The following is a 14,376-nucleotide window of genomic DNA, read 5'->3' as shown; positions in this document are numbered from 1 at the left end:
TTAGCATTCGGAAAAATTAGTACAGAATTATTACGTCACTGAATATACCGCAGGTACGTACATGTGATTTAAGGGTGCCTACAAATTCCGCATTGACACTTTCATAATGAAGATGGTACTTCTCCGCTTCTCGAATGAGATAAATACTTACAACTGGCTAATTCAAAATATGAAATTAAAGGTCTGAAAATATCTGTGATGCATCATTATATCGCCATCGATGTCTACTGTGCATGTAATAAGTTACAAAAAGGCATCATTTTTTTAACCTTGAAAATTCGTTTTTAAGTGTTCGTACGTGGATCGCACAGACAGCGTAAATGTATGAAGCCTTGTGGTCTACCAGTAAGAGGTTGTTTTTAAAATGAGCCCGAGGAAGCTATTCAACAAAGTGTGACAGGCTTCTTATTATAATTAAATACCAAGGAGCCCGACGTCAAGCGCGCCGCCTCGACTCATATTGGTTTTTCTTTCCATTAAGGTGAAAAGTAGACGTCAGCCAGATTTCAGCACTTCAGCCTGAGGAAGGCATATATATTTTTTTTTTATATCCGAGCATGTTGAGGCTGCCTTACAGCGGCAACCCACAATCCCAGAAGACTGTTCACGCTCGTGTAGGTTTTCCGTTGTAATTACGAAGGTGTCTGCTACTCGTACCGACTTACGACAGCCTTTGGCTTTCTAGAAAGCAGGGCACAAAGCCTACCTCATAATGCAGAAAAACAATTTAGCCATTGCACTGTGAAGTATCTCTTAAAATGCTTTGCGTGAAAGTCATCAGCTCCATTTCTTGATGTTACTGGCTACATAAGTGCAAGGGTTTCTATTTATAAACTGCATGAAACTTACCTTCCGGCTATGTATGACTCCCTGACGAAAATTAATTCGTCTCGACATTTCATGTGCCATGTCTGGTTGGGTCACCTGGCACACGCGAAGCGTAAGTCGCATTGAGCAAGAACGTGCGTCTCTTGGCATTAAAAGCAGGTTATAAAATGCTGTTTCTCTGTCATTTCCGTTGTAGAAGAAGCCAGCTTTTGTCGCCTGCATCCCAGGCCGGCAAGCTAGGGCGCACTTTTTTTCTGCCCCTGATTATAGGAGGCTAAACACAATTTTTCGCCTTTAAAGAAATAATGACTCTTTGTAACTGCTCACATGTATGGCAGACATGTAGAGCTACCTAATGATGTATCACATATATGTTTAGGCCAACCGCCAAAGCTACTTTTTCGACGTTGGAAACCAAGCTTTTTGCAAAAAGAACAACTTCACAGTTTTTTTTCTTTCAGGTGATCGGCTGAACCTTCAAAGCTTCAAATATTTTCCAGCTATACTTTGTAAACCGGGCTATCATATTTTTAAACTGCCGTTTCTGGATTTTCATGTGTTCCAAAAAAAGATTGAACTTTGAAATTTTACTTGGCTTTGTTTTTACCAAAAGCACTCGAAGTATTGAAACCTGTGAAAAATTGCCTATTTTTGTAGCCACACTAATTCATTATCTTGCCATACACACCATTTGAAAGACTTGATAATACAACGTGCCTTCCAAAAAAAAAATCTTCATTGATGCTTTATTGCTGAGCTGGGGAGCAAAATAATTTGTCGCCAAAATGACAGAATAATCTTGGCGAAAAAATGTAAACGCAGAGAAAGTGTTTTCAACTTCAACAAACATGTCGAACTTTTTTCAGCTGTATTTGTGATGTTCAAAAGGACGCTCGTTTATTTGGCGTGAAATTACCAAAAATCATGGACGTGTATCATGTGTCTGTGTTCAATAAGTGGAGTGAATAGTGTGCGAATTTGGCATCGCAGGTGTCCAGGCCACAGTTGCAAAGGCTTCCGCCAGCTGCCCGGACTCCATAGAGTGCAGCTGCGGGAACTTCGTGGTGGAGGAAGGCGGGTGCAGAGTGTGCGACTGTAAAAACACTGCTCCCAAAAAAAGTAAGCACAGGAACCTCCTTCTTTCTCTTAATATTGTGGAAAACGTTTTGCGCTTACCGCAGCTCTGTTTTTCAAATCTTGTAGAAAGGTCGCATTCTATATTTATTTCTTCGTTACAGCACTTCGCGCTGTTTCTTACCTGGTTTGTCAAGAAAAAAAATTGCAAATTGGCCTTCATCTGCCCTCCTCGCACTGAGCAATACTTAAGTAACGGCAGCTATGTCACTTCCCGTGTCCGCAGTACGGCAAAGCATGGCCTTCGAGATCAGTTTTTGAAGATTGTTCGGGGCGTGTTCGTGAAGCGCGAACAAAGCAAATTCATTAATTTTTTTGGTGTGTGTGGAAACGACTACGAGGCAAGAAAGGCGAACACCACCGCCTATTTTCAATGTGTTGTTTACCTGGGAAATAATATAACTAGTTGTTTCATCGAGAAACGTGGATAATTACAAAGAAAAAAACACCTCTGAATGGTCAGCATTTCCTTCTGTAGTTTTGCTCCCGAACTGCTGTGCGCTTGTGCGTATACTACGCATACTGCGACATCGTTCCGTTTCGTCACTTCCGTTTTTTGTCGACTTAGGTCACTCAAGCACTGTTCAGCGGCTATCGAGTTGATGGCCTTTCAAATTCTCAAACTTCATCGAACTTTACACTTTATACTCGAACTTTGAACATCGAACTTCTAGGACGTGATTCGTTCCTTATCGACTCTTATCAGTCCTTATCAAACTTATCGGCGTTCATTAACCTTACTGATGAAAAATTGCGCAAAAAACAAGAGACGAGAAAAAAATACGACACCAGCGCAGACTAGAAACTGAAGTTTCTTGTTAGGATTGTTAACCTTATCACAATTTCTCCGACCATTTTAAGTCTTTATCGCTTTTTACTACCTTATTCATCCGCGTCGAAACGTAATCAGTCGTGACCATACCCATTTACCATTCATCGCGAATTATCAACTCATTAATTATTTATTTGTCGGAATTGCGCCACCTGAAGCGCATGAGCCTTCAGATATCGCTGAAATTTCGCTCGCTGAAGGAATTCCCGAACGGAAGGCGCATTCCGCAACCACCGAAACGCGTCGAGGACGGGGCGAGTGTGCCATCAATTTTCGCAAAATCAGAATTTTGCTGATGAGTACGATGCCCAAAGGCGGTTCTACATGTAGTCCTAGAGATGGCTTTTGTTCCTCCATTACCAAATCTTTCAACAAAGCCTTCTTGCAAACTCCTGGCCTACTTTCATATAATTCATATACAGCGTGTCCCACACAACTTGACCCGAGAATTTAACAGTGGAAGGCGCGTCAGAAGCGAATTGAACCGAACGCATACTATTTGCAATAGCCTATAGTAACTCAGACATTTTTTTTTGTTTTACCCAAAGATCACTAATTAAGTTTAATTACCCAATTTTTTAATTATTGGTTGAGGACCCCAAATATGATACGCAGATTTGTAGAGCACTTTCATCAAACCACCGATCCAGTTGTTTACGATACGTCTCCCGTAGTCCTTTTTTCCTGGTTGCAGAGAGAGCCAGCGAAATATGAAAAAAAGCCACGCAACGGAGCGTTTGCGCAGTGGTATTTTTCGTTCGGTGAAAAATATCGGCTGCATCGTGACTGAGGAAGCGGCAGGGCGTTCTTTATCTCATCGGCAGCGCTCTGCCAGCAGCAGGCATTTTCGCCGTCATACAACGGGAGCCGACCTTGTTCACCCAACGCACGCTTGAGATCAGGACTATACCACTGCGCAAGCGCTCCGTCACATGGCCTTTTTTATATTTCGCGGGCTTTCTTTGCGACCTGGAAATAAGGACTACGTGAGACGTATCGTAAACAACTCGATTGGTGATTTACAGATGGCGAAAACAAAAAAAAATGTCTGAGTTAATAGAGTCTATAGCGAATAGTACGCGTTCGAATAAATTCGCTTCCGACAGGCCTTTAATTTTTATATTCTTAACTCAAGCAATGTGGGACACCCTGTATATTCACCTTCTGCAAGAGTGAGTGTTTAGCCTACTGAGTCAGACACATGGCTGATAAGCGTGGGGTCGTAGTCTCCAAACTCACCACCGCCAACGTTTTTCCTTTCGAATAAACTTTGTTCTGTACAATAATTTTTTAATAGCGGTTCATCTTTCCTGACGGACGGACACACGGACGCGTGTCCTTGTTGGGTAGGCATAGAAATGCTTACGCATTTAATATTTGAAAGGCACATTTCCATTGCCTCAGAGCTTTCAATATTGCATGCAAAAATAATGTCACATTTTTACTCCGTTATTGTCGTTGTCTAACATATTGCGCGGCCTGCTTTCAGTTTTGTTTGAGCGCTCTGGCTACACTGGACGCTCAGTGGCGATGTACATGTCAAGGCATAGAGCGAACACACGTCGTTCATGCAAGAAAATAAATTACGTTTACAATGTCAACTGTTGCACGGTATTATATTTCTTGAATGCATTGTTTCTCGCGCTCACGTAAAAATGCATTTTACCACTCCGCCTCTGCCCGCCTCTTTAAGCATTTGGAGAATTTGATACAGATTCGGCGTGGTTGACGTTCTTGTCTTTGTTATTTCTGAATATGAGTCAGGTGATATTCCCGCATTGTAATCTAGAAGACTACCTTAACGCAATATGGGCCATGTCGCGTTAATACAAAGTATTGTGTTCAGTCAAAAACTCCATAAAGCTGGTGTCGGCGATGTCAGTGTGGCTCAAAAAACAGGAAGGATATTTTCCGAGAAATTTTATTGTAATTAGCGCTTGTTTATGGGAAGGAAACGGTGCTGTGTAGAGTTTTTCTTTGACAAAACCTTCGAGAACTGCAAGCACATTATACTGATGTTTATTCTTGGAGAACGAAACGCACCACTGCTGTTTTGGAATACCTGTGACACTCATGCACCTCGCGTGTAGAGAGGTATAATGGCAAGTTTCGCGCTCATTGATTATATTCTCGGCGATAGAGCTTTTACTGCCTTTCAAAAAGGTGAAGGCATCAAAACGTGACGCTTTGAATTTCTATGGAATGCTGACAGTCTATTACTGTATGATGCGCACCTTACCGCTGGCTCTGGTGCTGCGGTTCGTTACTGTGCTCTCCGTAGCAGCCACCGCGGCAGCTATTGGATTAAAGACATCAACTGTTGTTGTGAAAGAGAGAAAAGAGAACCGATTACTGATGATGAACATATTACTTGCAAACACGCGTGGCTCAAGGACTGTGTTTGAGCGCGTCAGTGGGCCTGTACACGAAAAAGAGCACCGAAATTTCTTTGTAATAATCAGTTCCCAAGTATTGATTTTCATTGCCCAGCTGCAGGTGCAAGCCCGCTTTGGCCAGATATGCATTCGTTTTGTAAGCTAGGGAAAATTTTCATTATCTTCGTCAAAGTAGTTCTTAATTCAAATAACAGGATTCACAATGCGTTGTTGTCTTCTAGTCCCCCATCCGCTATGCTTCCGCTAGCCTGTTTCTCACCCACAGCAGACTATATAGGGTGCCTCAATGATGAAATACTTGAGCTTTCTTGTGGGCAAATATTCTACCGCCACAGTTTTGCGATGGCCGGAGATGCGTTTTGCGGAGTGCACCGGAAACGGACCTTTCAATTAAATGATTTTCAGAGTAACGCGACAATATATACCAGCGGGTGCAGCGGTGGCGTAGAGGTAGAACACCCGCCTCGCGTGCAAGAGGTCCGTGGTTCGAATCCCGGTGCCGCCAATTTTCCACCGGATTAAAAAAAACCGCATGTTGATGAAATTGCACAAACAGGCCTGGAGTGGGGCCTGATCCCGGTGACCAGAACCGCTAACGCACTCCCTCACCAGAGCAGGATTGGCCACCCTGGTGCAGTACTTAGCCACAACCTCCTATATGAACACAACAATCAAACCCCGGCCCTCAGTCCCCAGCAGCTGCGAAGCAACTGACCACGGCGGCGGTCAGACCTGCGGCGCAGCAGAGGGTGCTAAGAATCACTGGCTCCGGACAGGCCGCCATTGGAATATGAACCTGGCAACGTTTAACGCTAGAACGTTATCTAGTGAGGCGAGTCTAGCAGTGCTATTGGAGGAATTAGAGGGCAGTAAATGGGATATAATAGGGCTCAGTGAACTTAGGAGGCCAAAAGAAGCATATACAGTGCTAAAAAGCGGGCACGTCCTGTGCTACCGGGGCTTAGCGGAGAGAAGAGAATTAGGAGTCGAATTCCTCATTAATAAGAATATAGCTGGTAACATACAGGAATTCTATAGCATTAACGAGAGGGTGGCAGTTCTTGTTGTGAAACTTAATAAGAGGTACAAAATGAAGATTGTACAGGTCTACGCCCCTACATCCAGTCATGATGACCAGGAAGTCGAAAGTTTCTACGAAGACGTGGAATCGGCGATGGGCAGAGTGAAAAATAAATACACTGTACTAATGGGCGACTTTAATGCCAAGGTAGGCAAGAAGCAGGCTGGAGACAAGGCAGTGGGGGAATATGGCATAGGCACTAGGAATAGCAGGGGAGAGTTATTAGTAGAGTTTGCGGAACAGAATAATATGAGGATAATGAATACCTTCTTCCACAAGCGGGATAGCCGAAAGTGGACGTGGAGGAGCCCGAACGGCGAGTCTAGAAATTAAATAGACCTCATACTCTGCCCTAGCCCTGGCATCATACAAGATGTGGACGTGCTCGGCAAGGTGCGCTGCAGTGACCACAGGATGGTAAGAACTCGAATTAGTCTAGACCTGAGGAGGGAATGGAAGAAACTGGTACATAAGAAGCCGATTAATCAGTTAGTGGTAAGAGGGAACATAGAGGAATACGAGATCAAGCTACAGAACAGGTATTCGGCTTTAACTCAGGAAGAGGACCTTAGTGTTGAAAGAATGAACGACAATCTTGTGGGCATCATTAAGGAGTGTGCAATGGAAGCCGGTGGTAACTCCGTTAGGCAGGATACCAGCAAACTATCGCAGGAAACGAAAGATCTGATCAAGAAACGCCAATGTATGAAAGCATCTAACCCTACAGCTAGAATAGAACTGGCAGAACTTTCGAAGTTAATCAACAAGCGTAAGACAGCTGACATACGGAAGTATAATATGGATAGAATTGAACATGCTGTCAGGAACGGAGGAAGCCTAAAAACAGTGAAGAAGAAACTAGGAACTGGCAAGAATCAGATGTATGCGTTTAGAGACAAAGCCGGCAATATCATTACTAATATGGATGAGATAGTTCAAGTGGCTGAGGAGTTCTATAGAGATTTATACAGTACCAGTGGCACCCACGAAGATAATGGAAGAGGGAATAGTCTAGAGGGATTTGACATCCAACAAGTAACACCGGAAGAAGTAAAAAAAGCCTTGAGAGCTATGCAAAGGGGGAAGGCAGCTGGGGAGGATCAGGTAACAGCAGATTTGTTGAAGGATGGGGGACAGATTGTTCTAGAGAAACTGGCCACCCTGTATAGTCAATGCCTCATGACCTCGAGCGTACCGGAATCTTGGAAGAACGCTAACATAATCCTAATCCATAAGAAAGGGGACGCCAAAGACTTGAAAAATTATAGACCGATCAGCTTACTGTCCGTTGCCTACAAACTATTTACTAAGGTAATCGCAAATAGAATCAGGAGCACCTTAGACTTCTGTCAAGCAAAGGACCAGGCAGGATTCCGTAAAGGCTACTCAACAATAGATCATATTCACATTATCAATCAGGTGATAGAGAAATGTGCGGAATATAACCAACCCTTATATATAGCTTTCATTGATTACGAGAAAGCGTCGATTCTGTCGAAACCTCAGCAGTCATGGAGGCATTACGGCATCAGGGTGTAGACAAGCCGTATGTAAAAATACTGAAAGATATCTACAACGGCTCCACAGCCACCGTAGTCCTCCATAAAGCAAGCAACAAAATCCCAATAAAGAAAGGCGTCAGGCAGGGAGATACAATCTCTCCACTGCTAATCACAGCGTGTTTACAGGAGGTATTCAGAGACCTGGATTGGGAAGAATTGGGGATAAAAGTTATGGAGAATACCTTAGTAACTTGCGATTCGCGGATGATATTGCCTTGCTTAGTAACTCAGGGGACCAATTGCAATGCATGCTAACTGACCTGGAGAGGCAAAGCAGAAGAGTGGGTCTAAAAAATTAATCTGCAGAAAACTAAAGTAATGCTTAACAGTCTCGGTAGAGAACAGCAATTTACAATAGGCAGCGAGGCACTGGAAGTCGTAAGGGAATACATCTACTTAGGGCAGGTAGTGACGGTGGATCCGGATCATGAGAAGCAAATAATCAGACAGACAGACAGACAAAGAACTTTAATAGCAAGGTCCTGAGACGCTTTGCCCTAGGGCAGAGCTGCAGGCCGCTCCCACGTGGGGACCGGTAGGCCGAGCCTAACCGCCGCATCGTGGGCTCTCTGGACAGCCCAAGTTTGATGTGCATATTCTGAGCTCCGGATGGCAGAGCTCCATTCTTGTTCTGTGATGCGATTGGGTCCCTGTAACGAGGGGCATCGCCGGAGCATGTGTTCGAGATTGCTAACAGCCCCACAGTCGGGGCAAGTAGAGCTGAAAGCCTCTGGAGTGATCATGTGGAAAAGGGCCAGGTTCGGATAGCACTGCGTCTGAAGCATGCGTAAAGTGGACGCCAGAAGTCTAGCCAGTTTGCAGTGAGGGGGAGGATAAGTCCTCCTACCCAGGTGATAGTGCATAGTAATTTCGCTGAAAGTAGTGAGAGTGTCACGAAACTCGAGAACCCCAGAGTCTGAGCTCAATCTTGCTCCCGCGCGGTGGGTTAGTGCGCGCACTTGGGAGTGGGCAATGTCATTAAGATTGGGAAACGAGTCAAGCTGGGGGTCGACGTGAGCCGGAAACCACGTGATGGTGTGCGGAGAGATTATCTTGTTCTTGAGAATCTTGTGAGCCTCCTCAGCGATGGATCCTGAAGCGAAAGCCCTGACCGCCGATCTCGAATCAGTGAAGATTTGTGGTCTGCTGTTGTCTAGGAGTGCTATAGCAACTGCGACCCGCTCCGCTCTGGTTGGTGTTGAGCACTTCAGGGAAGCCGCGTTCACTATCTGTCCGTTGTGATCAACGAGGGCAATGGCGAAGTTAGACGACTGTCCATATTGTGCTGCGTCAACAAAACATGGCGAGTAAGGATCGTCTTTGGTACGCTTGAGGAGGGCGAGGGCTCTTGCCCTGCGTCTGCCTACGTTGTGTCGAGGATGAACATTACGGGGAAACGGTGCAACTCGTATGTTGTTCCTTTGATTTTCTGATATTTCATATTTCCGCTCTTCCATGAGGATAGGGTTGATCCCAAGAACTGCCAGGATCTTCTTTCCAGCCGGGGTACAGGATAAACGGGCCAGTTGGGCTGACTCCTGGGACTCGAGTATCTCGTCCAATGTGTTGTGCACTCCTAGTTGCATAAGGAGGTCCGTGCTCGCCCGTAACGGAATGCCTAGTACTTTTTTTATACTTTTTCTGATGAGAGTGTTTAATCGTTTCTTCTCGGAGTTATACCAGTTGTACATGGCTGCCACATAAACTATATGACTCATGAGGAAGGCGTGGAACAACCGGAGGGGGTTGTCTTCCTTTAAGCCTCCACGCCTATTCGAGACTCTGTTGATGAGTCTCATCATGTTCTCAGTCTTGGCTGTCAGCTTGTTGAGCGTAGTATTATTACTGCCATTCGATTCGATGAACATGCCAAGGACCCGAATGGTGTCTACTCTGGGGATGGTACAGCCGCTTTTAGTGTGTAGTTTGATGTTTATTTCAGACAACGGCTTCCATCCTCTAGGAAATAATCAGAAGAATAAGAATGGACTGGGGAGCATTTGGCAGGCATTCTCAGATCATGAACAGCAGGTTGCCATTATCCCTCAAGAGAAAAGTATATAATAGATGTGTCTTACCAGTACTCACCTACGGGGCAGAAACCTGGAGGCTTACGAAAAGGGTTCTACCCAAATTGAGGACGACGCAACGAGCTATGGAAAGAAGAATGATAGGTGTAACGTTAAGGGATAAGAAAAGAGCAGATTGGGTGAGGGAACAAACGCGAGTTAATGACATCTTAGATGAAATCAAGAAAAAGAAATGGGCATGGGCAGGACATGTAATGAGGAGGGAAGATAACCGATGGTCATTAAGGGTTACGGACAGGATCCCAAGGGAAGGGAAGCGTAGCAGGGGGCGACAGAAAGTTAGGTGGGCGGATGAGATTAAGAAGTTTGTAGGCACAGCATGGCCACAATTAGTACATGACCGGGGTTGTTGGAGAAGTATGGGAGAGGCCTTTGCCCTGCAGTGGGCGTAACCAGGCTGCTGCTGCTGCTGCTGCTGCTGCTGCTGCTGATGATGATGATGATATACCAGTGCCTTTTTTCTACATACTTCTTTATCTCGCTTTTGTTCGTTCATTGTGCGAAAAGCGAGACTGAACGTTAAAGATTCATAAGTAGCTCGGAGTACTTGGTCCTTGCGAATGTTTGCGGTAATTCGAGTTGTATGTTAAATACGAAAGATCATAATGAGGCGTTGCTCCATTTTGTTAGAGTCCTCTCAAACGTTACTCTGTATCACTTGTGGCCTCCCGATGTAGCCACCGGACTCTCAAAATCAACAGAGAATCCTCTCGCAGGGTCGCATTATGGTTAATAGTTTAATAGCAGGCGCATAAAGCCTCCATTTCAGGCTGATCGTCGGTTAACAGCCATGTGTCTTTATCGCTTTACACTTCCTTTGACAATCGAGGTGCATCACCAGTGACTTGGGACGACCCTAGCTAAGTGTTTATTATTTGTGCTTTTTTTTTTTCGCGGAGCGTGTTGCAATCGGACAGCCAGCTTAGTAGCGTGAGCTCGATGCCTCCAGCGCCGCTGAAGTGCGCCACCAATAAGACATGGCTAATCCTTCTGTTTACGTCATGGCGCTTTTCTCTGTTGCAGATGCTGGCGTGCTGGCCGCCGCGCTAGCGATCAGCGCGTTAATAGCAACGACGCTCTTCAGCCCTTGAGGAATTGCGGCGGATACGACTGCTGATCGCGCGAAACCCATTTGCTCAGACGCTGGAAGGTCACAGCGAATGAACCTAGTCAACTGGGAAGAAGCTTTCGGCTCCTAACGCTTATCGACCAGCACGCTGCGTCGTCGTTGGCTGTAATTAGCTTTCTGTCTCGTTTTAGGGTGAGCGTGAAATAAACAATTGCATTGTTATAACGTCCGTGTCGTTGTGGTGAATCTTTTCATCCCTGCAAAACGAAACCCAATGAAATTTTGTTTGGGGGTAATATAATATGTATTTACATTAAGTAGTCGTTCCATGTCATATCAGTTACTGCACAACCTGCGGGGCGAATAATTACCACACTCACTCTACTTCACTTCAGACGCTGCGAAATTAGGCAATTAGAACACTAGAACACCTTGCGATTTCACAGCAATTCTATTGGTGCACTCTGATGGCTGCCTTCTGTTAATGAATTAGTAAAATTTAACCCTGCCCTGAGTCATCTTAAACTTGTAACTCACCATATCGCATTTACTGACATTTCTGCGTCATGTATAGAGAATAAAAAATAATGTTAGGTTTGCCTACACCAGTAACTTCACCTTGCCGCTAGCAGAAACCAATTACGGTACACAAGAGGTTCATTTTTCGGGCAGATTATTATGCGAGATCTTTTTGTGTATACCATATGTTGAAAATCATGAAATCGGAATATTGTAAGCCACCCGAATGTAGTACAATGGTACAAAGGAAACCCATACGGTTTTCTTTAGAAATAGCGTTTTGCAGATGAGGAAGCATTCGTCCTGATCGGCGAAACGAACCCGGAACCAAAGCCTTTTCGGGGCGGTCAATCTACTGTCAGAGCCAATCACGAGGCTAGAAGGTCGCATCCCGCGAAAGCCTGTTAATTGACACCTCGACGCGAAGGGACACCGATTATGGCAACTCAATGCTCCTGCATCCCCCAAGATGGAGGAAGCATAAGAATCTACATTTGGGCAAGTTTTTTTTTATTTTGTTTTTATTTATGAATACTGCGATCTTGTACACAAGATCATAGCAGGTGGGAAACATTGTGTTAAGCTACAGAATTACAGACACAAAGAGAACAAAATTGCACATAGAAATTCAACAAGAGAATACAGCGACATGGTCAATTAACAACAATCAATTCAAATGCTCTTGAAATGAATGTAATGATGTCTGTCTGACAACATCATCCGTGAGGTTATTCCAATCAGTGATGGTCCTTGGAAAAAAGGAATATTTAAAACAATTAACTCGCGGATTTAATGGTATTATAGAAAGAGAATGGCGATTTCTAGTTTGGTACCCCGAGGAATAGATAAGGATATTGGAGGTGTCAACTTTGAAATTATTATGAATTGATTGATAGAAAAACTTTAAGCGACATATGCGATTTCTGTTAGGAATAGAGGGTAAACCACTTTTTTGAGGAGGTCACTGACTGATGCTCGCCCGTAAGTGTTATAGATAAACCTTACTGCTTTCTTTTAGATTCTTTCAAGTTTATTTATGTTTACCTTTGTAAAAGGGTCCCAGATAATGAATGCATATTCTAAGATTGGTCTAATAATACTGTTGTAGGCAAGGAGGCGTGTACCAGGGGTTGCTAGCTTAAGCGAGCGTCGTAAGAAGAAAAGCTTTCGGAGAGCGTTTGCTGAAACATAGTCGACATGCCTGGTCCAAGAAAGATTATCAGAGATCCATAGACCTAGATAATTATATTCTGTGACTTCATGAAGAAAATTATTATTAGCAGTGTAGTTATATAGAAGAGGGATCTTTTTATGTGTTATTCTCATAAATACGGTTTTATCAAAGTTAATTGACATTTGCCACTTCTCACACCAAGAAACTATTTTTGCAAAATCATTATTCAGCCTAATTTGATCATCAGTTGAACTTATTTTCTCATACAGCACGCAGTCGTCCGCATATAACTTAACACGTACTGACAGGTTTTTAACAATATCAGTAATAAACATTAAAAACAGTAGGGGGCCGAGGACGGATCCCTGGGGAACACCAGAATCGACAGGAACATAATTGGAGCAAGTTTTATGCAGTTCGACAAACTGACGGCGATCAGATAGGTACGATTGTATCCATGTTAATATCTGTTTATTAGTTATATTAAAACTGAGTTTTTGAAGCAGTTTCTTGTGCGAAACCTTATCGAAAGCTTTTCGAAAGTCCATAAAGATAACATCAGTTTGTTTTCCTTCGTTGATTGCAGTTGCAAAATCATGGATTGTTTCGACCAGCTGAGTGCATGTGGAATACCCTCGTCTGAAACCGTGTTGAACAGCTGCCAGTACATTATGCTCGTCGAGGAAATTAGTTAGATGCTTATGAATGATGTGTTCCAATAATTTGTACGTTGTTGAAGTTAATAAAATCGGGCGATAATTTTCAATACACGTCTTCTCTCCACTTTTGTGCAAATGCTTAATTCTAGCAGTTTTCCAATCACATGGAAGAACACCTTCTTTCAATGATCGAGTGAATAGGACGCACAAATACTTTGAACACCACTCTGCATACTGTTTAAGGAAGGCATTTGGAATTTCATCTGGTCCAGGTGATTTCTTAATATCCAGTTTTAACAATAGACTAAAAACACCCTCTTCAGAAATTATAACATCAGGCATGGAAGGAAGGGACATGCTAAAGGGTGGGAGACGCCCGTCATCTTTCGTGAAAACTTTCTTCAAGGTGTTATTAAATGCTGCTGAAACCTGGACATTGTCACTTACATGTTGTACATTTATAATAAATGCATCGGTAGAACGAGAAACTGGTGCAATTGACCGCCAAGACTTTTCCGGTGCAGTTTTTATAAAAGCCGGGAGTTGCTTATTGTAGTAGTTTTCTTTATCTTTCAGAATGCACTGTTTTAATTTCTCTGAAACTTCATGAATTTTTACCTCTAACAAGGCTGAGCTTGATTTTTTTATTCTTTTCTTTAATCGCTTTAGCTTGCGCTGCAATTGCAAAGTTTCTCGCGTAATCCAGGGATTGTTATTGTATGACTTCTTGCATATCACTGGTACAAAGCGCTGAATGCAGTTACGAAAAATGTTTTTGAAAACAAGCCACAGGTCATCCACGCTACAAGTGCTGTGCAGAAAACTATAATAATGAAAATCTAAAATATTAATAATCGATTCATTGTCAGCGCGGGCAAAATTCGGAAAGTGTCGAGTATCACCCTTTCGGTCCAATAATATGTCTTCTATTACCAAGATTACAGCTTGATGATCAGAAATACCGGCCACTACATTACATGAAAGTTTTTCTTTGATGTTGCCTCGTACCAAGAATAAATCCAGTATTGATGA

The 14,376-nt window shown here is 43.5% G+C and overlaps 1 protein-coding gene across 1 annotated transcript in view; it reads left to right on the top strand.

Moving 5' to 3' along the window:
- The window catches only part of LOC139052512 (tissue factor pathway inhibitor-like), a 55,742-nt gene extending 44,688 nt beyond the window's left edge, over nt 1-11,054 (top strand). Inside the window, exons 5-6 of the mRNA XM_070529629.1 lie at nt 1,819-1,947; nt 10,947-11,054. Coding sequence (XP_070385730.1) covers nt 1,819-1,947; nt 10,947-11,014 — 197 coding nt within the window. The 3' untranslated portion in view covers nt 11,015-11,054. The remainder of the gene's footprint in view (nt 1-1,818; nt 1,948-10,946) is intronic.
- The last annotated feature ends 3,322 nt before the right edge of the window (nt 11,055-14,376 follow it).

This window comes from Dermacentor albipictus, unplaced genomic scaffold (genome assembly GCF_038994185.2).
Source record: "Dermacentor albipictus isolate Rhodes 1998 colony unplaced genomic scaffold, USDA_Dalb.pri_finalv2 scaffold_26, whole genome shotgun sequence".
Classification (NCBI taxonomy): Eukaryota; Metazoa; Arthropoda; class Arachnida; order Ixodida; family Ixodidae; genus Dermacentor; species Dermacentor albipictus.
The sequence above is the reverse complement of the archived record's forward strand: the minus strand, read 5'-3'. Positions and strand labels throughout refer to the sequence as shown.